General features: G+C 45.0%; 1 protein-coding gene across 1 annotated transcript in view; it reads left to right on the top strand.

Moving 5' to 3' along the window:
• Window positions 1–26,178, top strand: part of Insc (INSC spindle orientation adaptor protein) — a 121,092-nt gene that overhangs the window by 39,507 nt on the left and 55,407 nt on the right. Inside the window, exons 3-5 of the mRNA XM_027942367.2 lie at window positions 18,628–18,973; window positions 19,942–19,994; window positions 20,898–21,021. Of these exons, the coding sequence (XP_027798168.1) occupies window positions 18,628–18,973; window positions 19,942–19,994; window positions 20,898–21,021 (523 nt within the window). The remainder of the gene's footprint in view (window positions 1–18,627; window positions 18,974–19,941; window positions 19,995–20,897; window positions 21,022–26,178) is intronic.

Here is a 26,178-nt window from a genome sequence, read left to right as displayed (position 1 = left end):
GTGAGGGTTAAGTGAGCAATGAAGACTGAGCCAAGCAGTCAGCATAGTAATAGCCACTCATCAATTTTGGTTTTGCTATCATTGTTAGCAGTGAGGTTCAGGGAAGTTATATAATGCCCGCAAACCTCAGTTTCTACATTTATAAAATGGGTGTGGCAATCTCCAGCCATCAAATTGCTGTGAGGGCTGAAGCAGAGTACACAGGTGTTCTATAATTGCTAATCCTCCCCATTTATTGTATGGCTAATTAGTTCCCTCTGACTTTTTAACAGTCCTGGGGAAATATTTTGGGGAGCACATTGTTTCACACTGTAATTCCTTGGAATAGGACTTTGCTACTCTCTTCCCTGACTCTAGCCCCACCCTAGTTAATTCTGACTTAAAAAAAAAATATATCACTGGGCTGGTCGTCTAGTGTATGGAGAGACTGTGGTTGCATCTGGCTTTGTGTTTGCCGTCAGCCAGACTCCACAAAGCCCAGATTTAGGGGCTTGGTCACCTCATTCCAGATGTCCAGGAAGGCCTCTGTCAGAGAATATCAAGTGGGGTGACAGAGGGGACAGGCATCTTCTGGCAACTGGAAAGGATACCTAGGAGCTCCGTTCACCGTCTGGGATGCCCTTCCCGCTCGGCAGGCACAGGGGCAATTTTCACAGCATCAAGTTCAGATTCTGGTTTGCCATGGACCCTGAGGAACTTGAACTTTAGCCCTGGCTCTGGCCCCTCTTGCTTCTTGGCCAGAGACCCTCCAGGCTTCTGACCTGGCTTCCCACCATGAAGGGTTGTGACTCATTGCCAGTCCATGTGCCTTGACCTCAACCTTCAATCCTCGTCCCCTGTATGAGTAATCAGATCAGTTGTTTGTACTTGCAAAGGAAAGATTTCACGCACAGTGAGGTGGCATCTTGAAGTTCATGGCTGAGGACAGTTCATCTGGGAGTTGGTTGGGGTGAGGACAGCAGGAGCCCCTACCACAGAGCCAGAATTGCCTGTTTAACCAGACTTTTTATGTTGGGTCAGTCAGCAGATCCAACAGGAGAGGCAAAGCCCAGAGAGCTAATGACAGAGAGTCAGGCAAGCCATGCAATTATGGGATGTTCAGTGCCAACACAGTCCAGACCCTAATGAGCTGCAGTCTCTAGGCTGCAAAATTGAGAAGAGCAGCTCATTATGTGGCGGCACAGTGACCTAGGCTGGGAGTGGATGGGCTGTGGTGGGGCCACGGTGGGTTCACCAGCCCTGGCCTCCTCCCTGGGAAAGCGTGGGGACTCTGATGGACCTCTCTGCGGGGCCTGAGCCCCATTTCTGCTGTGGCCCTAGGTTCTCCAGTTGTCAGTCTGAAACCAAATAAAACGAAAATGAATCCGTCCCTGATATGCTTCTCATTTCAGGAAGGGCAGCTTCAGTCGCCCAGGCCAGAAACCCAGGAGCAACTTTGATCCTTTCCTCTCCTTCCCCTCATCATCCTCTCCCAGATCACCTACTTCTTCCATCCCACGTCCCGGCTTTAGGTTTCTGTTACCTTTTTCAGTTTTAGGGCCATCACCTCTCAGTGGCCATGCTCCTGACAAGGGCTGTTCTACCGACTCACTGAACAATTACGTCACTCTCCTGCTTGCAAATGCTTTCAGTGTCTTTAAATCGCCTTCAGGACTAAGTCCAAATTCACAACCATGGCCCCCAAGGCCTTTGATCAGTTGGCCTCTCTCTCTCTTCAGAACCTTCTGGTCACTCCCTTGCGGGCCCCGATGCTTTAGTCCAAGGGAATGTCCTGCCCTATGGCTATTTGTGGGCCTCTAGGCCTTTGCACATGGTTTCCCTTTCCAGAGAAGTCCTCTTGCCTTGTCATCCTGACCAACTCCTCTCCTCGAAGAACCAGGGCAAATGTCATTTCCTTTGTGTAAATATTCCCAGGCGAAATCAGCCTCCATCCTCTGTGATCCTGGGCTGTCCTGCTTGTGCTTCTTGAAGGCAAAGCAATGTTTAGTTTTCAAAAGCTGAGACTCTGGACTTCAGAGGCCTGGGTGTGAGTGATGGCTCCACCATGTGCTCACCCTGTGGCCTCTCTGGGCAGAAGTTTCCTCATGTGTAAAATCAAGTGACGACTGTACTTCTCTCACAGAGCTGGGGGCAGAATAAAAGGAAATCACATGAGCTGCTATTGTAATTCTTATCGAGTTGAATCATTGGTGTCTTCTGGCCTCTTTGGGGGTCTTGGCTGAGCTCTGTGAGGCCTGAGATTTTTTTTTCCTGTTCAACTTTGTAGCCCTAGCCTCTAGAACAGGGCTGGTCTAGATCAGGCCTACAGGAAGTACCCGGCCCTAGCCTGGCCTCCGCACATTCTGCCTGTCAGGAGCTGGTGGGTCTGTTGGTTAGCATTTCATCACTGTGGCTAAAACAATTGTCAAGAACAACTTAGAAGAGGAAAAATTTATTTTGGCTCATGGTTCATAGTCTTCTGGCTTCATTGCTTTGGGCCTGAGGTGAGGCAGAACATCATGGCGGAAGGGCACAGTGAAGGAAAGCTGCACATCTCATGGCAGTTGGAGAAGCAGAGAGAGAAGGAGGGAGGATGGGACTGGGACAACATATAGTCCCCAAGGGCACAACCCCAGTGACCTGATTCCTCCAGCCATGTCTTACCTGTCTACAGTTTTTGGCCTGTAGTCCATTCAAGTGATTAATCCATTAAATGAATTAATCCACTGATCAGGTTAGAGCCCTTATGATCTAATTGTTTTCTAAGAAAAGTCCCACCCCTGGACATTGCTGCATTACCTTCAACACATGAGCTTTTGGGGAACACTCCAGATCCAAACTATAATAGTAGGACAGGCAACTTCTGGCCTCTGCTTTGGGGGCCCTTCAGGGGGAACAGTGTTGCCTGTGCAGCCCAAGGTGAAGGACTTCTGTCCCTTGAGTCAGTCCACAAGTGGAGACAGAGAATCTGTGGTTGGAGCCAGAGGCTGAGAGGTGGAGGGAGGACCCGTGGAGGGAGGGTCCCCATGGTGGGAGGACCAGAGCCTGAAGGGCTTTCTGAAGCCTTGAAGATGGTACAGTGACCAGCTGGCTCTCAGAAACCCTCTAAAGGTGATTTCTATTGTCTTCTTTTTCTCTCAGAACCATGCAGTGGTCTCAGGATGGCCACAGACATATCAGATCTGAGAGTTCTCCTGAATGTTCCATTTTGGCAAATGGAAACTTTCCCTTTTCTGGAGGGATGGTACCAGAGATTGAACTCAGGGGCACTCAACCACTGAGCCACATCCCCAGCCCTATTTTGTATTTTATTTAGAGACAGGGTCTCACTGAGTTGCTTAGCACCTTGCCATTGCTGAGGCTGGCTTTGAACTCATGATCCTCCTGCTTTAGCCTCTGGAGCTACTGGGATTACAGGTGTGTGCCACTACACCTGAAGAAACTATCTCCTTAATGAAGAGAGAAGAACAGAACAGGAAATACACACCTGAACTATTTAAGAGTACACGTAAGGCTGAAGGCTGTGCACAATAACAGGAATAACAGAATTCATGTCCATTTATAGTTTTTAACCTGACTTTGCAGAATAGACATGGAAACAGAACCTACCCTTTCACAAAGTGGTTTTAGTGCAATTTAAGAAGAAGGTCCAGTGAGCTGGTTTTGGAGCCAAACATTGCCACTTACAAGCTGTGCAATCTCAGATGGGTTAGGGGTTGGGGTAGGGTTACCTCCCTTCACTAAGCTTCAGTTTCCTCATATGTAAAAGTGAGACTGTAGGAGTAACCCCTCACTAGATGAGATAATACACAAGAAGTCCATATAATTGGTACAGGGCCTGCCCTCAATAAATGTTTCTATAATGATCATGCATTTTTCTTCCCTTGACTCCCACAACCCGGTAAGACTAATGTGCAATGCAGACTATTGTCACTTCCATTGGAAAGATTTTTGAGCTTAATTAAGTCCCATAGCTATACACCGAGCACCTTCTGTGTGTCAGGGTCAGTATTGCCATCCCAATACTGACCCTGACACACAGAAGGTGCTGGGATGGCATATAGAGGGGACAAGGCAGGGACAGCCTGTGTCTGCATACAGCCTAGTGGGTAAAGCAGACATTTACAAGGAATTAAACCATTGAGTTAAACTAGTGTGTGATAGAAGGGAGACAGGGCAAAAAAGACACCTGGGACGTGTGGAGCATGACTCATTTGGGAGCCAGACAGGCCTCCTTTGGAGGAGGCATTTAGGCCCAGACTTCAGGGCTGTGTAGGAGTTGGCAAGGTGAAGAGGAGGTAGGAGGAGCAGAAGCTGGGTGGCTGGGACTCACAGCAGAGGCACTGGGCGAAAATGAGCAGGCGAGGAACTGAGGCTTGGAGAGGGCAAGGGTCACGCCAGGTGGGAGTGGGAGGAGGTGGTGGTGCCTAGTCAGGTGTTCTTGCTGCTTTCTGTCATACAGATACTGACCGCACCTACACACATGTACACTTTTCTGAGGTTAAAAGATAAGATAGGCTGTATATGAAAGGCCAGGGGAGTTAATAATAGCTTCTCTCAATCAGAGGACACCTAGAATGCCAGAGTTAAGGAGATGGGCTCTGAGTCATCAGAGGAGGCTGCTGTCAGATGCACACATTGGCTCATGGGACTGGAAACAGCCACCTGGAGTCAGAATCCAGCTCCTTGGCTTTATGAAATGGGAATAACAATGAACCCTATGAGCATGTTGGACAGACTGCAGGGTGGGGAGAGGCCAGGCTTTGGAATCAGGCAGACCTGGACTGAAGTCTTGGCACTGTCATTGACGAGCTATAGGAAGTTCTCTGAGCCTCCGTTTTCTTTGTCTGTGAAATGGGGATAATAAATGCCATTTTTTGTTTGTTTGTTTTGGTACTGGACATTAAACTCAGGGGCACTTGACCACTGAGCCACATCCCCATCCCTGTTTTGTATATTTTTAAATTTAGAAACAGGGTCTCACTGAGTTTGCTTAGCAAGCCTCACCATTGCTGAGGCTGGTTTTGAACTCGTGATCCTCCCACCTCAGCCTCCTGAGCCACTGGGATTACAGGTGTGTGCCGCCATGCCTGGCTTTAAATAGCATTTTTATGAATAGTGTGAATGCAGTATTTCATATGCGGATGGTATGCAGAAGGTACTCTAAATGTTTCTCTTATAGCATGCTTGGAACTGTGCTATATTAAAAATAAAGACTTGTTTGAGTAGTTGTATTCATTCCTACCCTCTTGTCAATTGAGAGAGGCCACACCTGGAGAAATGGGTGTGACAAAGTGATGGGGTAGTGTCATCTTTGTGGACTCCTTCACAAATAACTCCCAGTTATTAGCATCAAAGTGCGTTGATGGGCCTGCTCCCTTTGCCAGCATTCCTGGAGTTGCTTGGCATGCAGGGTCTGTCTCTTACCAAGTTACCCAGAGCAGTTTCATTAAGAAAAATGATCAGGAACAGATCCACCAAACATTAAGTTGGTGGGAGGAGCAGTAGCATTGGGGTTTCTGGGTATTGCCAACGGGAAGCTTCCCCTGCTCATTCCTGAAGCATGGAGATAGGCCAGAGCCCCGAGGAGCACAGAGGTGAAGAGTCCACTTGCAGCAGGATCGGTCGCTGAAGGAGGCATTGTACAGAGCCCACTGGACGACAGGAAACCTCTTTGCTGTTTCTGGCATGGCACTGACGGGGCAGCAGCAGGCTGGAAGCAGGGTGGTGTGAGAGGCTGAGCGCCGAGTAGATCCATGAAGACTCCGGACTGAACATGAGAATGTGGAGGGATTAGGGATGCAGAGAAGGGGAACTGTCTGCCACTAACACAAAACCAATGCCCACGAAGATCTATGCTGATGCCCCGAAGCGTGGGATTCAGAAGTGGATCAGAAGCAGAAAAATGAAATTATTGGAAAATTTGAACAAGATCAAGTAGCTGCATTTCTCATGGTCCTGCTTGGCTTGGGCTTCACCCGTGCCTTAGAGCAGAGGGTTTGGAAGTTAAAACCCTGACCATATTATAAATAATTTATAGCTTGTTGTATAAACGGTTATGCTTAAACTAACTGCTTAGTAAACAGTGTATATTTCCCTGCAAAGTGAGGTTAAGTCATTCTAAGTTCATCGCTGTGTTGTTTCTAAAAAGCCCCCAGGGAGAGCCTCATGGGTTGGGTTATAGGGAGGCATATGGGTTGGGTGGACCCAGCTGACATCAATGACAAGATTCCATTGAGGACTTGGGAAGTATTCTGTTTACGCAGAGAGAATCCCAAAGTGCTTACAATGGCTGCCAAGGCCACCTGGGATCCAGCCTGGTCCCTTTTCTGAGTTCATCTCCTACTAATCTTTCTCTTGCTTACTCCATAGCCACACGTATCCCCAAACTGTCTCCAGTGAGCCAGGCGCACTCCCTCCCAGGGCCTTTCCACTGCCTCTCTCCCCTGCCTGGAACACTCTGTACCAAATTTCAGCATGCCAAATTCCTCACCCCCATAAACTCTTAACTCTGACCACATGCTTCCCACATGGGCAATTTTGAACCTTATTATTCTACCTCTACTTTTAATATAAATGATCTGTTTAACATACTGCCAGGACAAGGTCACCTTTCTTCCCCACTTTAGGCTCATTTATCTGTCCTTGAGTCTATACCCACCATAGAAAAGAAGCAATCCAGATTTTGAGGGTGGCCTCAGAAGATCTTAGAAATGACTGTTTCCCAAATTAACAAGCGAATCACAATGCCAACAGAGAACACGTGGAATGTTGCCTTGAATCACCTCTTTAAAAGCCTCCTGTCCCTGCTGATGGGCAGAATCACAGCCTGTGGGATGGGAGTCCCTTGTGCTTCTCCTTTGCTAGCAAAGCAATAAACCTTTTTCGTTTTTCTCCAAAACCAAACCAAACCAACCAACCAACCAACCAAACAAACAAAAAAAACCCAAAACAAAACGAAACAACAAGACCCACCCAAAGTGAAACAAAACAAAGCAAAACAAAAAAACCCCATACTATATGATTTTTAAAACTTATTACACTTACCATTATTATCTGTTTTCCCTGCTGCAGTGCGTCCTCTGCAAGGACAGGCATGTTGGTTTGATTTGCTCCCTAGCATAGCCTAAGCAGCTGGAACAGTTCCTGGTATTTAGTAGGCTATAAGTGAATATTTGTTGAGTGAATGGATGGATATTTGGGGTGGGACTTGTGAAGGCATGAGGGCCACACTCCATATGGACGCTGGGAGTGCCTGGGAGTTTTGGGAATGAGGCTGAGAGGCCGGGCATCTTGAAAAGCAGAGCTGGCAGGCCTATTAGACTCTCAGTGTCTCAATCCAAACCCATCACCATCTTCCAAACTTGTTTCTCCTATCCATTCAGCCCTGCACTCAGAAATCTAGACCTCATCTTGGACTGTTCCCTCTTCCTCATCTGTATGAATGAATATCAGAGTCATGTTGACCTTGGGTTTTTTTTTTTTTTTTGTAATATGGATTGAACCTATGGGTGCTTAACCACTAAGCCACATCCTCAGGCCTTTTTATTTTTTATTTTGAGACAGAGTCTCCCTAAGTTGCTTAGGACCTCGCTAAATGGCTGAAGCTGGCTTTGAACCTGTGATCTTCCTGCCTCAGCCTCCTGAACTTCTAGGATTACACGCAAGCACCAGCGCACTCAGTGATTGTATCTTCATAATTATTCTCAAAGGACTGTTCTCCGACACCACAGCGGCCACCAGAGCTCAGGGTTCCTTCTCACCTTATACTTGAGTTATTTGGAGTGAATATAAAATTACCTTCTATTTTCTTGTGACTCTATTTTGGTAAAAAGTGTTGCTCTCAAAAAATCTAATTGTAGCATAATTTTCTGCCTTTATTGTAATATGCACCTTACTTCTAGATGCACAAAATTTCCTCCCTCCCCCTTTTTCTTTCTTTCCTCTTCTCTCCTTCTTTCTTTCCATCCATCCATTCTTCCTTTCTTTATTCTCTTGTTAATAATCTTACTAGAATGTGTCTTGAATATCTTTGTTCTAATATATGTAGTGTGTTCTTTCAATGTGTGGTTTTAAATGTCCCCACCAGGAAAGTTTTCCTGTCTTACAGTCTTCAGTGCTCATTGTCTCTATGCTTTGGGTCTCTTCTTGATGAACTTTTATTGTGTGTGTGTGTGTGTGTGTGTGTTGCAACTTCTTTACCTATCTTTGATATTTGTTATTTTCTATTAATTCTTTAAGTTTCTCCATTTTAAAAATTTAAATATTTTATTCATTTGATTTTCTTCACAAATTATCTTGTTTCTTATTGTTTGGTCTTTCTGACCAAACACAAGTGACTATTTCTAATCATTTTCTGAATGAGGGCATCTTCTTTTTGAGAATTTATGCCTCTCTTTAATATCTTACATACTTAAAAGAAATTTAAGCTTATTTGAAATTATATGGTCTTTATAGGTCTAGTGAGTAAATTTTCCTGGTATTATTGTGGGAAGATTATTATGTTCTTTATTTTCTTTTAAAATAGCCACAGACAGGCTGAGACTTAAATAATTTCATGTTGCTCGTTTTAATGAGATATCAGTTTGCAAGAACTGTTCAAGGTAGGCAGAGCTCAGGGATGCTCTTCTGCCTTCACAGAGCTCCACTTTCTTTTGTCTCTGTGTCAGGTCCAAGAATTTGGTGACCTGCTCTCTGAGGGTTCCTAGCTCCACTGCTTCATCTTCTATTATCTGAATCTCTTTTCTTTTCTCTCGCTTGCCCCTGAATCACTCAATTCTGATTCTACCAAAGAAGTTTTCCCTTAATGTGGCACTTTGTTGTAGAAGAGATTCTTTGTGGGTCAGTTTCAAGGGTTCATGGTTGGAACCTGTCTCACCTGCTATTGAAGAGGCAAACTTCCTTCCAATTTCAGCTTCTAGTCTCAAATTGTTTTCTTGTGCTTTCTAGTAAATGCATAGGGTCTATTTTGGGGTTTTCCTTCCTCAAGTTCATCAGAGGCCACCTTATTGCTCCCTCGTTCTTCTCCTCATAAGATACTACCAAACCGGCCTTAGAGTTTGTGGTTGGTCCCCTTCCTTGTATTTTGAGGTTTATGGGGACACCTCATCACTGGTTTTGTCGTGCTTATTATCTATCAGGGAATTTTGTTACATAATTTCTTTGTCAGTTTTTATGTGAGAAATCTGAGAGACTGAAAAACTGTGCAGCTACTACTGCCATCTCCCCGGAACTTTCCTGACAAAGCTCTGACAATACAGCTGCTTTATTAAAACTCTAATAATAACTATCACGTATAACGTTGTCTGTCAGGCACTTGCAGTCATATATATGATACACATATGCACACATACACATATACTGGTGCTTTATATATGATATAAATATAGTATAATGTATATATTTATATATAAAAATGCATTGCAGGAACTTCACTTAATAATCACAAAGAGCCTAGGAATATTTTTATCTTCATTTTCCAATGAGGAAACTGGAGCCCAGAGAGGTTCTATAACTTGCCCAGTTATGCAGTTAGCAAATGGCAGAGCTGGAATTTGAGTCTAAGAAGCCAGCTCCAGAGTTCATGTTCTGGTGGGAGCAGTGGTACCCAACAACATGTCATGAACCAGAAAGAAGTACATCCAGGCTAGCAGGACACGGCAGGAGGTGGCAGCTAGAGTACATCCAGTATAGAGGGGCTAAAGGAAGATGGATCAGATGACAGATTCTTCCAGTTTCTCCTTGTGGTTACCTGAACCAGTTTTTTCAGGGGGTGGGGTGGGGGTGACATTTATGAGATGAGTTCTGAAGACTCTTGGAAATAGCTGTGGGAGACTCAGGACCCATCATGATGGGACAAGAGTAAAGCTGGCAGTATCTGCCAATGTCTGACCCCTCTATTGACCCCTCCATGAGCTTCTAAAGGGCAGGGGCTGCCAGCTCAAGGTTGACACATGGTCAGCATCAACAGAGTTTCATTGAATCAGGTCGTCTAGGGATTGCCTGGAAGATACTGCTTCCTGTTTCAAACCTTGTTGAACTGGCTTAGAGTATTTTATGTTTGTTACCAATGTCATGTGGACAGGGGGCACTTCCCCTGGGAGCTCAGATCTTCCTCAAGCAACACTTCTCAAGGACTCAAGTGCACATACCCACACCTCCCTGAAGTATCACTTGCATGTAAGTTTAGGTCAGACTCAGAGAATTGGGACATGCTTGCTAAGGTTCCAAGCTCTACGTAATCAGAGCAGGAACATTTATCAAATGTCTTATTAAACAAAAGGCTTCTCTGGTTCTATTGATATCTGCTTTAAACATTTCTATTTAAAACAAAAGTCTTTATGAGGATGTCTTACATGGGACATGGTTACTTACCCAACTCTTAATTTTTTTAACCATAGGGCAGGAACTCATTTTAACCTGATCCTGCAAATTCAGAACTTATTTTGAGCTGAGTTGATGAGGCCTCTCCAATCTCCCAGGCAGCCTCTAGCTTACTTGATTCTGTTTTATGATGCCTTCTACATGTCAGACCTTGTGCTGAGTGTGGACGATCCTGAGATAAATTGGACCATGGCCTCTTTTTCAGTGTCAGCTCTAGTGCAGGAGAGACACAGGTGGAAAACAGTACCTGTGATCAGGAGACACACAGTCTCTGGAGTCAGACTGCTGCATGGAGTTCTGGCTCCTTTAAGCCACACTTCTATAGCTCTGTATTTTCAACTATAAAATGGAGAGAATATAAGTGGTCACTCAATCAGGGCACTATGAGAATAAAATGATGCATGATAAGTTCATGGCCCTTGGGACACGGTAAAGATCTAACAAATGTTCATTACTAATGGCTTTCCCTATGCCTGCCGAACTGTTTTTCATCCAGTTCTTGTTACATTATTTAAGTGAAACATGACTATATTATCAACCCAGTGACACAGTTGTAACTTGGGCAGCTTGGGTGCAAAGCATCCTGGAAGAAGTCAGGCTGGGTTGGGGTATCTCGAGAAGCCAATCCATTTTGCCCTACATCTGCTGATGGGCCAGAACTCCCAGTGTCCTTGCCTCCCTGGTCAGAGTCAGCCCTGGACCCAAGTGAGATGTGCCTGCTGGACGGAGCCTGAGGACTGGCCGGCCCCTGAGTGGGGTTGGGGAGGCAGGAACCCTGAGTTCACTCGTCTGCTCTTTTTCTTCTCCAAATATTTAGTTGCTGCTTGGGGAGAAGGAGAGGAATCTTTATAAACAATCTCTAAAAATAAAAGATATTTTAAGCTCATTCTTAAAGAAAACCAAAGTCTGCTTTCTTCATTGGTGCCTTGTCCCTTCTCATTTCTGAGACTGTCACCCTGAAAGGCAGCTCCTGCAACTGGAAAGCCTGGAGTTTGGCCTGAGAGAAGTCCCCCGGAGCACCCTCCTTATCAGAGCTTAGGCAGAGTCGATGGCTCTGGGATTCTCTGATGTGGATTCACCTCTCTGTTGCTCATAGCAGCCCTTGAAGTTCTCGCTTGGGAAAATGGTCTTCCTCGTCTTCCTGTGTCAGGCTGCTCACCCTGCCCTTTGCTCCCCTCCTTTGTTATGGTGGCAGTGTGAGAAGCAGTGCAGAATACAGGTTAAGGGCAGACTCTGGAGTCAGAAAGATCAAGGCTTTAGGGTCAGTGCTACTACTTCTTACCAGGGTGATTCTACTTCTCTGCATCTCAGTTTTCTCATCTGTAAAATAGGAACTCTAATAATACCTACCTCAGGTGCTTGTTCTGGGGAGTAAATGAAACGTTAACTGTTAAATTTCATGTTAAGTACTTGGCATGGTGCTCAACATGGAATCTATTCAATAAATTCTAGCTATTATTATATTTATAATTGTTATTATGGGTGTTAAAGTGTGATTTATAAGGAAGAACAGCAAAGAACCAACCTTTTTGAGTTTCTCCTTTATGTAGTGCTGTGTACCAGATCCCTCACAGTCACTATTTAATTTGATTCCCCCATTAACCCTGAGGAACTCACTATACAAGGCCAGAGAGACAGCTGACACTCTCGGCTGATCCTTTTGGCTTATCCTGTGTAGAAAGCTTATTATCTCTGTTTTGCAGATGATAAATTGAGACTCAAAGAGGTGAAGAGACTAATTTATGTTGTTAAAAATCAGGATTCTGGCTATCCTTCTTAGGGAGTTACTGAGAGGGCAAAAGGGAGACCTCTGCAGGACTCATAATAATTCTGTTCCTTTTTCTGAGATGCATAAAGGTGTTGACCTTATGAAAACTTACCAGACTTCACCTTGACATTGTGATTTGTTTGCTTTTAGGTCCAGAGTTAAATTTCAATAAGAATTTCAGAAAAGAAAAAAAAAAAAGAAAGAACAGGAACCCTAGGAAGCGTTGGCCTGTCTGTTCAGGTGACTGAGGAGGGAGAGGGTACTATGAACCAGTCAGAGGGGCCTCAGAGGAAGGGCCCCACAGGAGGGTTCCAAGTGCAGAAGGTGCAGACCCACGTGGTTGGCCTGGGATTCAGCCATTGGTGAGTTCAAGGGCAGATAATGGGGCCCTGGATGGATGGCAAAGCCAGCGCCGATTGCCACGTTCCTTTCCCATGAAAGAAAAAACTTCCATCAAAGTCCAACAAGGGATCCCCCTTTCCTTCTCCACCCAGGTTCCTTGAGGAAGCCCCCACTCCTGGCTCTTTAGCCAGGTCCCACCTGCTCATCTAGTGGAGGTCAGGGCTTCTCCTGGGGGACTCACTACACAAGGCCAGAGAGACAGCTGACAGTCTCGGCTTATCCTTTTGGCTGGGGAAGAGCAAGGAAGTGAAATTAATCCTGTGTGTGTGTGTTGGGGGAAACAAAACATCATCTGGACCCCTCCCACCCCATACCCCCTTTTTTTTAAAAAAAAAATAAACTTTCACATTGTAGAAGAGTTGTAGATGTATTGAAAGTGGCGATGGCAGTAGTGGGTATGCCTGTGCCCTCCACCCTGTTTCCCTGCTGGTTAAGATCTTACCTTGTATTTGTCACAGCTCAGGAACCAGCACTGGTCTATGATGGTTAACGAAACTTCAGACGTTATTCAGAGTTCACTAGTTTCCCCACTAATACCCCTTTTCTGATTCCTCCCAGGATATCATGTTACGTTTAGTCAGCACATCCCTTTAGTCGCCTCTGATCTCTCACGGTCTCTCCGTTTTCCTTGTCTTGATGACTTTGACAGTTCTGAGGACTACGAGTTAAGTTATTTTGTAGAACATCCCTCATTTGGGGTTGGTCTGATGTCTACTCATCATGAAGTTGAGGTTTATGTGTCTTGGGGAGGAATGACTCCGGGTGAAATGCCCTTCTTGTCATATCACACCCGTGGAACAGGCTGTCGACGTGACTTACTGTTGGTGGGTTAAGGTGGCGACTGCCAGGTTTCTCCACTGTACCGTTACTTTTTCCCTCCCTTCCTATAGACTTTTCTTTGGAAGTGAGTCACTCAATGCAGCCCGCGCTGAAGCCCCATCCCCCTCCATTTTTAATCATCAAGTTTATATGACGTAAGACCCTTGAACATGCACAAACTCATTTGAACACTTGCACAGATAGGGAAACAAACCCACACCAGACACACAGATACAGGCTTCCAGAAAATATAGACAGACAAGATGAATTTATATCCACAAACACAGACAGTTGCAGGCACAAACACGCAGATCCTGGAGAAATCAATAGCTTTGTCCTTCCAGTCCTCCTGCTAGGAGAGTGGTGAATCGATTAAGATTTTAATAACAGCTTCTGAAGTCTCACTTTCTTTTTAGTTCTTAAAGAACAGGAATTGAGCACGCCTCCATGAACTTTGGTGGTGAAGGGTTTGACAAATGTGAGGGTTGGATCTAAGCAGACCTTTCGGAATGGGCCCCGGCATGAGGTATTCAGTGGTTCTCACTCCTTTTCCAGGCCCTTCTTTCATAGCTGCAAGGGTTCAAGTGGTCCTTACCCCTTATTATGGTTTAGATCTTAAATGTCCTCCCAAAAGCTCATGTGTTATAGGTTGATCCTCAGTGGATGGTGCTGTTGGGAGTGGGGCCTTATGGAAGGAAGTGAGATCACTAGGGACAGGCCCTTGGAAGGGATATTGGTACCCCAGCTCCTTCTCTCTCTCTTTTTGCTTCCTGGTTGCCAGGAGGTGAACACATTTCCTCTACTACACACTTCTGACATTATCTACAGTCTCACCACAGACCCCAAAACACCAGGGCCAACCAACCATGCACTGAAATCTCTGAGAATGTGAGCCCAAATAAATCTTTCCTTTTCATAAATTGATGATCTCAGGTGTTTTGTCATAGCCATGGAAAACTGACTGACACATTCCTATAGGCCAGAGGTAAGGGGGTTTGAGTGCCTCCATTCAAAAGATACCAGAGGTCTTCCTCAGGGAAGTATGTTGACAGCTTCCCCCAGCACATGGGGTTCTTTTGTGGCAAATGCTGATCCTAGGTGCTGTAATTTAGCCATTTTATAACCCTACCAGTCTCCACCCCTGTTGTGCTGGTCTGTCACTCAGCAACACATTTTCAGGGTTTTCAGCAAAAATATCCAGTCTCTACCTTGGTTTTCAAGGCTTAGATCAGGGCCCTGGCTTACATTTTTGTTTTTCCTGTGTATTGCTCCCTCTTTTCTGGAATATACAACTCTAGTCCAAGGGATTTACTCATTGTCCCTTTGACTACTTGATTGTGGAAACCACTCCCACTGACTTGACACATATAAATAATACCCTACACCATAGCTAGTCCCTCCAAGAACCTTCCCATGATCTCCAACTGGAAGGGACAGCTTCCTCCTTCAAATTCTCAGAAGACCTTTACTCTAAGGGATACCACCAACTCACCTCTGTTTAGCTATTTGTGTACTTGTGTTTTAGAAAAGGTTCTTTTGCTTACAACAACAGCAATTTACTCTTGGACTTGTCTCCCCAACCTACAAAGATCCTGGAGTTTTTCCTGGAACAACTCTAGTTACCTTTATTAACATGAGCCAACAATTCTGGTCTCTGACTCTTGATTTTTAAGTTTCAGTTTGGGAAGGGAATTGGATTAGTGTTGCTTGGTTCATATGCTTACCCCTGGATCAGCCATCAGCTATGGCCAGGGGTATTTTCACCCAGCCCAGTCTTGGTCCCTGGGGAGCACCCCTATGCTCAGGAGGGGAAACCTTTCTCAAAGAGGAGAGCGAACCTGCAGTGAGCCCAAGAGGTCACTAATGTAAGTTATCTCTGTTTTTGTAGAAGCAGGTGGAAGGGATGCTAAAATACAAAGCAACAGAAGTCCACTGCAAAGTGTGTATGGAGTGAATGAGTCACTGAATGAATGAATGACTGTTTCATCTGTTGCCTCCTAAAAGCCCCTAGGTCAGTTTGTCTCCCGGCTCCGTAGCTCTAGAACACGATGATCATGTTATGACATCTTCTGAATCCCTTTTGCCATTGTGTCCATCTTGGGGCACTCTCAGGTAGCCCGAAAGGTGGAGGCATATAGTATTCTGCAGGGGTAGAGAGGTGTAGCCATCAATACCTGACACCGCTGATGCTCTAGCATTCATTAACTGAGAACAGGTACATGTCAGGTACTGCAATTCACCAGACACAAGGGACTGTCCTTCGCACAATGTGGAGAATTTAGACAAATACCCTTAAAGTCGAATGTTATTAGTGCTCCAGGGGAGGAGGCAGGGGCCCTGGAATTGGGGGCTGATGAGGTCTGGCTGAGGTTCTTTACAGAAGGCAACGTTGGAGGTAGGTCTTACGGGGTGAGTAGGAGCTTGTCATGTAAGAAAGAAGGAAAGGTGAGAGAATGGTACATTCCAAGATGCAGGGGATGGGGAAAGGGAGTGGTATATCTGGGAAACAGGGAGGTTGAATGTGCCCGGAGTGTTGAGTGTACTCAGGGCTGGGGAGCCCAGAGTTGGGGGAAGATAGGAAAGGGAGATGTGTGGAAAAGGAGGCAGAGGCAGACCAGGGATCCCCTTCTACCTTACCCTCAGGAGTCTTCACTTACCAGGGGCAGTGCTCTGGGGGACACACAAGGATTTAAGCAGGAGAGGAACATATTTCAATAGCTACGTAGAATCCTAATACATTGTTGGCGGAATATGAAGCATGGTTGCTTTGGAAGCTAATATGGCAAATCTGTTGAATACAGTTCTCCTCCCAGGAATGTAAACCATAGAATTAAGGAAGGTACTGATGTGTAGGGACACATGTATGAGGATGTTTATTGTTGTATTGTGTTTAATAGTCAAGAACTGGATACAAAGTGAACCTCCAATAATGGAAAATAGTTTAATAAATCATGGTATCTATACAACACAGAATAATTTTCAGACATTGAGAAGAAGGTTTTAGGATTCTAGTGGGTGACTTGGATGGATTTCCTGGCTAAGTAAGAAAATAAAAATGCTGCAAGATGTGTATATATTATGGTCATATTTATGAAATGAGCAATGGTTCAGGAAACCCTTTAAATGTCTATATCCTTAGATATAAATCTGTGTAGGAATGTGTGTAGGTGAAGAAAATGATGGACTGATACATAGAAAGTTACCTTGAGTTGGCTGAGGTGGGGGCGGGGCAGACAAGGATAAGGGTGTGGTAATGAGTAGAAAATGAGTAATGTTGACAGTCACAGAGTGTATGGGATACGATCCCACTCATGTAAAGTTAAATGGGTTTATAAGATAGAATAGGAAGCAGGGTGGTGTGATATCAGATTTCTGGTGATCCCCCACCTACATGTACATATATGTGAATGTTCAAATTCTTTACAAAATAAAATAGCTGTTTTCATGAAGGGGAGCAAGGAAGGTCATTGGTTAGTTTTTGTTTGTTTTCAACAATTTGAAAGGCAATTGCCTGTAGGAAACCACAAATACAATTTCTATAGTCAAACATGAAAAGCCTATGGTCAAAAATCCCATTTAAAAGCCCTGTAGTCCAACAGCTGCATCTTTTCAGGAAATCCTGCTCCTTCTCATCAAATAAGTGCAAACATGAAGATGATTTTGACCTTGATAATTGGAGCATGGCTTTGTCATTTCAGTCCTATTTGGTATCTGGCTTCATCGATGTCTTGTGTTTCACTGTACTGAACTCGAAACAAGAGCCATGTCCTCACCTTGTCCAACACAGCCCTATGGTCTCCCACCCCACTGCTCTCACCTCATCTCCCATCCCTGAGGATGCTTCTCAGCTACTCTGGCCTTCTTGCTATTCCTCACACATCCTAAGGATCCTTCTGCCCCAGAGCATTTGCACTTGCTGTTCTCTCTCCCTGGAACAACTTGCCCCCAGATATCCACATGGCTCCCTCCCTCGCATCCTTCAAGTCTTTACCCAAATGTCCCTTTCTCAATGTGCCTCCTCTGATCTGCTTCATTTTTAATTGCAGTGCCCAGTACCCCTCCACCCTCAGCACTCTCTAGCCTTCTTTCTTGTTTTCCTTCCTAGCGCTTACTACTTCAACAGATGAACGACATTGCTTATGTATTTTGAAAATCAACTGTCCTGTCACAGGACTGTAACTCTCATGAGGGACGTGATTATGTTTTCTGCTACAGCCTAGGTCTTAGAAATGGCACATGGTAGACACCAAATTCATGTTTGTGGAATGAGTGAATGAACAGGGGCAGGTGGAGGATGGCTTGAGGTAGATGAGCCACAGACAGACTAATCAAAGACAAAGGACCTGGAGTGCAGCCTTAGTGATTCACTATGCGTGTCTTGTTTGGTTGTGAAATGATGCTAAAATCTGTTCCTGTCTTTTCACTTCTTGTTCATTTTTCTTGCTTCTTTAGAGAGATCAAAAGCTCCTTAGTGTCTTCATCTCTTTTTTTTCCACAGTGCCTGACACTCATGTGATATTATACATAAGGCACTCGACACGTGCTCAGTGCTTCCTCAGTTATCTGATATTACTGACTTACTTGACTGTGAATTCTAGAGTGAATTTTATTTGAGATCTCAGCATCGAATCTATCTAATCTATGTTGTCATGTTATTATATTAAGTAAATTAATCTTGTTTCATCACAAGTGATATACCTGTTCACTGCAGAAAAACTGGAAATTAGAAAAGAGCTGCGAAAAAAGAAAAAATGCTTTAGTTTCATTACCCATAAAGCTCCTTTGGCATTTTAAGTCTTTCCTGTAATGCTTTTTCTAGATATGGCTTTTAATATTATTGTCATAACTTTCTATTTGCACTTATATTTTCTGTATTAGTTCACATTTTTCTTTACAATAAACTTCCTGGAGAGGATTATTTTAAGTAAGTGCACACTATATAACCACACAGCTGTATCATAGCTCACTTAATCTATTATTTGAGATTAATAAAACTATTATTTGAGATCCATTTCCCCTTTTTTGTAAAGGTCATCTGCTACTGTCAGACTTTATTGGCTGTGGTTTATTAGTCTGGTCACTGGCTTTCAAAACTTTGTACCTCAGTCTTATTATCGGTTAGCTGGAGATAATGAGAGATAGTTGAGAGGATTAACCTTGTGAATGGGAGAAACAGTGCCGAGTTGATGCTTAGTAACCAAGTTAGAGCCTGGCATCAAACCCTTTGGGAACAGTGGCGTGTTGATAGTCATTCTGGTGCTGTTCCCTGATTGCAGGCTGCACCTGATGCAGGTGGACTCGGTCCAGCGCTGGATGGAGGACCTGAAGCTCATGACTGAGTGTGAGTGCATGTGTGTCCTGCAGGCCAAGCCCATCAGCCTGGAGGAGGATGCCCATGGTGACCTCATCCTGGCGGGCGGTCCCAGCCCCGGAGACCCTCTGCAGCTGCTGCTCAAGCGGGGCTGGGTCATCAGCACTGAGCTGCGCAAGATCGGGCAGAAGCTGGCCCAGGACCGCTGGGCGCGCGTACACAGCATGAGCGTGCGTCTGACGTGCCACGCCCGCTCCATGGTCAGCGAGTACAGCGCGGTCAGCAGGAACTCCTCCCAGGAAATGGGCCAGGTCAGCGGCTCTGGGGTGGGGCTGGATGGGTGCTAGGAGTAGGTATGCTTCCCAGAAGAGTGGACTTGAATTTGTTAAGTCTGAACAATTCCTGGCCAGAGGCCTTCTTCCTTTTCTAATAAATCATAGAAGAAAGACAGCAAGGACCTTTATGGAGTATTATTATGTGCAGGCATCACACTGGATGTTTTTGACACTTATGTCATTTAATCTGCACAACCTTTGGGGTTGGCACTGTCCCTGTGAGGAGCTACACAGTGGTTAAGTATGCCAACTTGGATGCCAGACTGTCTGGGTTCAAATGTCAGCTCTGCTCCATCACCTTGGCAAGTTACTTAGCTTCTCTGTGCTCCACTTCCTCCTTCATCTTAGTGGGCATAATAATAACATTTATTTCAGACTTATTGTCAGGAATAAATGCATTATAGTAAAATGTTTAAAGCAATCAATTAGAAATATTAGTGCTGTTTACATTTTACAGTCGATGAAACAGAATCTCCAAGAGGCTAAGTAGCCTGCCTAAAGTTAAGCAGTGAATGATGTCAACAAGAGTCAACCTAAGTTTTTCTGATTCCACAGACCATTTGAACCTTCTTCTGAAGCCCAAGGTGGAATACTGAAAAAAGGCCAGGATCACAATTTCCCTCCTTCTCATTCATTTTTCATGCTAGAGCTTTATCCTTCACCCTCCTTCACTTTGTTCATAGCCACGTTCTACTCCAAGCCCAGCTTCAATGCCCTTTCCTCCCTGGAGCTTCCTGGATTCCTCAGTATAAACAATTGCTCAGTTTCATTTTCTTGTGCTTCCAAAGCAGCTGACGGCAATCTCCTTTGCCACTCGCAGTGTTATAGTGAATATAGCAAGCTGGATTACTTGATTCTCCACCTGGATGCCCCAGAGTGCCCAGCACAGCACTTGGTCCTCAGCCAGTTATTGAATTGAATAACACTGAACTATTTTTCTACAGGTTGAAAAGCTGCTAATGGAGAAGTGCTCAGAGCTCTCAGCAGTCACAGAGAGGTAAATGTGGACCTTAGGTCTCCAAAGTCAGGAGAGAGGCAAAGCAAGATGAAAGCCGACCCTCACCCTTCCACACATGAACACATGGACGTTGATGTTCACAGACACTCACTTGCCCATGCACGGATATATAAACACACACCCACACAATCACAGGAATACACTCACACCCTCTTCTTCATAGTTCACACATATAAACTTAATACATACTTGTACTCAGAGGCACACACACACTCACCCTCCCATGTACACACTCCCAGGTGTGCGTTGATATTCTCCCTCACCCTTCCTGGCCCCAGATCTTGCAGGATAAACCTTCACTTTGGCACTCCTGGGGGGGTTATGGGATCTCTGGCTTCTTCCTGGGTAGAACATGCTCAGATAACGAGGGTAAATTTGAGTCTGATCTCTCGTTCTTCTTTTCTGGGAAGAAAATCCTCCAGACTTCTTTCTGCACATTGTAGGCAGCCACTTCTTAAAAGGCCACAGGCATTGTCTTACATCTCTGGAGTGAGCTCTGGTGATACAGGGCACTCCATTAGCCCTCCTCTCAGCATCCTCACCTCCATCTCCTGCCCCTGACATTGCTGAGAATACAGACTCCAGCTGCAGTGATAGCAGGCTGTTCAAGGGAGAAACCCAGAGGTGTGGATCTGCCACTTTCTGATGACCTTACTTCCTGGTGACAGAGACTTTTGGTCTCCGGGCCAGCACTTCTCTGCCTACTAAGGGGCCCGAGGATGAGCCAGGTGGGGCTTATTCTGTGTCTGACTCTCTTGGAGCTGCTGCCTTCCCTCTGTCCATTCTTTCCCCAGGCCAGGCCTGATTTGGTCCCTACAGTGGTTCTGGACCAACCACATGTGCCCTCCAGTGTCCCCCCCTCCCCCGGTTTCTTCTTCCCAGGTGCCTCCAGGTTGAGAATGAGCACGTCCTGAAGTCGATGAAGGCCTGCGTGAGTGAGACCCTGAGCACACTGGGCCAGCACTTTGGTCACCTGCTGGAGCTGGCCCTGACACGGGAGGTACAGGTCAGTGCAGGCTGGGCCTCAGAGGGACACACCTGTGAACTCTTGGGGAAGGAAGACAGAGGGGCTGAGCCGGACTGGCCTTTCTTGGGAGACATCCTCTTCAGATCACCAAAGTTAACCACAGTATCTGAGAGACAGGACTGCCAGAGGTGGACTGAGGCCTCCTGAGCATCTAACCCAGCTCTGTACTTTCCAGATGTGAAAACTATAGAGCCCAGAGAAGGAAGAGCCTTATCCAAGGTCACACAGCAAGGTGGTAGAAGAGCCTGGCCTTTCCCAATTACACTTTCAGTATTGTTCTCACTATCCTAAATCTTCTCCGATGAATTATTCATTGATCACCATGAACCCAGTGGATCCTTATTATTATGAAAGACTTAAGGCACCTGCAAAGTGGCAATAGTGAACATTCTAGAAAGGTCATACAATCCTACCCCTGTTTCTAGGCAGGCTCTTGCTTGATTCCAGAAAGTGGGTGGACTTTGGAGCCTGACAGATCTGCTTTCAAACTGTGATTTACTGTAGGCCAAGTTCCTTAATTTTTCTCTGCCTCATTTTCTTAATCTAAAGCAAGAAACCTTCCGCAGAAGAAAAGTGAGAGGAAGGCTCTAAACGGGTGGAAGGTGCTTAGCACTTAGTGTGGCTTAAATACATGTTATCCCCGTCCCTTGCCCTTTGCTATGTTGAAGCCACCCAGTGCAGCAGATTCCATAAGGTTTTCATTATGAAAGGTATTCACATGCTATTTATAGTTACAGAAATATTGTGTTACATATTTGCCATTCTTTTCCCACCACCAAATAATAGCCTCCCATAAATAACAACTCTCTTTCCATGTGGGCTTTTCTCCAAACTTGGCCTCTCTACTGAACCTAGAGTTTCCTTTCTTTCCTATGTGTTGTAGCTTATTTTGTGCAGGGCCCGGGCCTTCGTGGCTTGAATCACCTGCTGGTCCTGCCTTAGTCCATGCAGCTGGGTCACATAGGGCCTGCAACCTGTGTCAGTATGTGTGGTCCTAGAAATTCTAACCCTGACTGAGGGTCTGGGACACAGAGTAGGAGGAATCAAAAGCTGGGTGCTAGAGCACTGGACGTTGGGATCCTGGGTACTGGGGCACTGGAACCCTGGGACCTGGGGTGCTGGGACACCCAGGCAGGCATTTCTGGATGATGAGCTAGCTAACAATCACAGGGAGGGCAGGCAGTGGTTCAAGCTGGGGCTCCTGCCTCCAACTGAAGCATCCAATCTCAGAGGACCAGTGTGACCTGGGGCCTGAGGTGGTGAAGAAATTGAAGGAATGATAAGCAGAAGCACTGAAGTTAGGGTGAGGGGCCTGGAGGCACCGGCTGCTGCTTTGTATGCCGCTTTGGTGCCACTTGCCTGGAAGTGCCAAGTTCAATGAAAAGGACTGAAATGGAGGCGTGAAGTTGGATGGTGAGTGAGAGCCAGCTGGCTTCAGAACTGGTCAGCAGGGCCCTCGATCAGAGAGCAAAGGGGTGGGGCATCTTTGATCCCTTAGGTCACAGAATCCTGGGAAAAGTTCCGAGGCTGTCAGGAGCCTACTGGCGCCTTTTGGACTGGGTGTGTGATTTCCCAGAGCACGGTCAACTCTGCTTTTTCCTCATTCTGACCTTAGGGTTAAATTCCTGATCTGGTGCTCCTATTTTCCTGGTTGTCTTAGGCCAATGGGGCAAGAGACAACTCTAACCCTGGCGGTCTCTTGCGCCATTGGCATACCCCACCACTTGGGTTGTTGATGTTGGGCCTGGGAGCTGCGTTGGATCAGCTACTCCTTTGTTTGGTCCCCATTGGCCTCTGCCCTCTGGTGGGTCTGTTCTCTAAGCACCTGCATGTCTGTTTTCTTCCTGATGACCCTCTTTCTGGTGCTTTCCCTTTTCCTCCCAGCTCGCCCCATGGTGTCCTCCCAAGTCCTATGGGTTGAATTTGCCATGCCCGGCCCTTACATTTTAACGTTTTTTTTTTTTTTTTGACTGAACTTCAGCTTCTTTGTACATTAGAACATTTCCACACAGGACAGTGGTGGCGTCAGGAAGTATATTTGTTGAAAGCAGAGTGATTTGTGTTCAGTGTTGTTAGCATGTTTTCTAAACTGGTGACTCAAACGCTATTTTCCAAGATGCTAGTGATTATACCAGGATCCTATATTTGCGGTGTCTTGACATAATGAAAATAAGCCTTATTTTTTGGCATCAGAACTTCTCCTATGATGTGCTGTTTTGCACTGCAAGTCTTCTGAAAGGTCCTTATGCACTCATAGTCTTTCTTGTCTAAACTGTAGCTTCTGTAGCCCAGAGTTTTGTTTATTTCATTCATATATTTGTCATAGTAAACTGAATAATATCTGATGTAGATTGTTAAGCAGTACTTTCCAAACTTGCTGAATCTCATTGTTGTTGTTTTTATTAAAGTGCCTGTTTACTTATTCTGGCATGCTGGTGTTTCAGGAAATGCAATTTGGAAAACCCTTTTTTAGCACTAGGGAGCCATGAAGGCTCTTAAGTAAAGGAAGAGTCCACTCCCTCCCCACTCCCAACCATAGACAAAAAACAAATGGTGAAATAATGCCGATTAGAAGGGCAGTAAAAAATCTAACATTACTCTGCACAGGCCTGCCCCATCCTGAAATGTTATCATGTTCACTTCTAGGCCCTAGATGGGTATTTGACAATATTTGGGCTCAAAGGAAGTTCCTAGGAGGATAGGAAGGTGCTCAAGATCAAGGTTTATGAGAATTAGTTGGAGAAGCAGGGGTTGCTTAATCTATGAATAGACACTGCTACCTACAAGGTTCTATGCTCTGGGGTCCTAACCCTTTAGGATTAATATTGACAAGGGCTAGTGGATCTAATCCATAAGATATCCCATGTAAAAACAAGTTTGTGAAGTAGTAGGGCTGCTCAGCAATGAGAGGGGTTGTCTTAGAAATAGTCCATCATTAAGATGGGCAAGCCATTGCTGAGATGACATAGGCAGTAGACAGACGTTGGACTGAATGACTTGTAAAGTTTCTTTCATTATTATTATTATTATTATTTGGTTCTGGGGATTGAACACAGGGGTGCTCAACTACTGAGTGACATCCTCGGCCATTTTTTTAAATTTTAATCTTATTTTTTAAATTTTTATTTTGAGACAGGCCTCACTAAGTTGCTTAGGGCCTCCATAAGATACTGAGCCAGGCTTTGAACTTGCGATCCTCCTGTCTTAGCCTCCCTGGTCTCTGAGATTATAGGCGTATGCCACCACACCCAGCAGGTTTATTCCATTCTTGATAGGATGCATTTATAAGTGTGGACATCGCAGGGTAGTGGACCAAGCATGGAGCATAGAGGCGCTAACTACTGGAGTGTAGACTACTACTAACTAGTTACATGAACTTTGGCAAGTTACTTATTTATTTATTTTTTTTCTGACCCTTGGTTTCCTCAGCTCTACAGTAGGCTGTGGTTAGGGTTAATGAAGGAATAGGAGAGTAATTACTGACACTCTCTGGATTGGGTCATCTGCTTTTTTCTCTAGGTACACCCGCTCTGCTTTAAAAGAAACCAACAAGTTTTGCTAAAGGAGTCTCCTAATCTCCTAATTGTTTAGTAAGTTTATCTAACTATTTGGTGGGGAAAGAAGAATTTAAGGCTTAAGAACATGAGGGGTCACCAGTGGAAAATTAACTAGTATTTATGGTTAGGCTACCTGCGGAGAAAGGATTTGCTGGGCACGATGCAAGAAGAGATTCAACTTATATAAATTGGTTTACTTGAAGATGACTTAGGGGGTGCTCTATTAAACAATTGATTCTCACCTGTATCTTTGAATTTGTCTCAGTTTCATGTGGATAGATGGTCTATTCACTCATCTATTCATTTATTCAACCACTTTAATTTTAGTTTAAAATACCACCTCTATTTGAACAAAACCAATTGGGAAACATAGCTTTGGCTCTGGGGCCAAGTGAGCTTGTAAGAGCTTCATCTCAAAACTGAATTTCCCCTCCTTGTTCCATATCCGGGGGCCTATCCCATGACAGAGGTTAGACTAGAGGAACTTCCTAAGGGGAGAGAGGCAGGCACTAAGCTGAGCCCACTCAGATCCTTCTTCCACACTCATCAGGTAACTCATTCCTCCTCTCTCTATGAGGTGACCTTGCAGCCAGGAGAAGGAGCCAACAGAGGTATTGCTGGTGGCAGGAGTGTGGCTGGAATGTGGGGGAGGAGACCCTCAGTCTGTGGGGAAGTCTTTCCCCATCTTTATGAAGACATTCCCCCCAAGTAACAACCCCAACTCCTTGTGGAATCACTGCAGGCAGTCTACATTTTATTTTCAGAAAGTTTGGAAATGAGTCAGAATGTTGGTCATTAAATGAACTCTACAGATGCTCTGAAATTACTGTTTAACATTTGCTTCCTATTCTATTTGTCACTCTCAGATTTTGTTGTCCAATATAGATAAGCAAAATCTGCAATGTGATTAAATAGTAGCACAAGGATAACCCAAACATATCTGCTAGATAATAGAAAGATCTAAAATAAATATGCCCTCTATTCCATTTTAAAACTCCCTTGAAGAAAATAAAGTTAATGAAGGCAAAAACCAACCAATCAACCAACCAAACAACCAGCCAGCCAACCAACCAACCAAACCCCACAAAATTTTAATCTGACAGTTCATTGCAGCAGGAGGGTCTTGACCTGTGAGGTCTGCTGTCCTTCATAGCTGGAGTCCAGACTGTCTCCACAGTAAGTGAGGGAGGTTTCTTCAGGAATTCTCAGTAAGAGCTGCCTTTCCAAAACATAAACTGAAGGGCCAGAGACATACAATATTACCACAGCACTACCCCTACATTCACAGTGAGTTAAAACAGGGACGTTCTCAATCCTGAAGACAGAAACCTGGGGCACTCCATCCTTAGGGTTGTCCAATGCCTTATATGCTCACCTGTTACTGAGTGTTATGGTTTAGATGAGGTGTCCCCAAAAGCTTACATGTAAGACAATGCAAGAAGGTTTCGAGGAAAAGTGATTGGGTTATAGCCTTAAGGTTAACCTAATCAGTGAGTTAATCACTGATGGGATTTAACTGAGTGGTAACTGGAGGCAGGTGGGGGTGTGGCTGGAGGAAGCAGTTCATTGAGGGCATGGC

This window comes from Marmota flaviventris, chromosome 9 (assembly GCF_047511675.1).
Source record: "Marmota flaviventris isolate mMarFla1 chromosome 9, mMarFla1.hap1, whole genome shotgun sequence".
In the NCBI taxonomy this organism is placed as follows: domain Eukaryota; kingdom Metazoa; phylum Chordata; class Mammalia; order Rodentia; family Sciuridae; genus Marmota; species Marmota flaviventris.
Note: the sequence above shows the minus strand (reverse complement) of the source record. Positions and strands in the feature narration are given on the sequence as shown.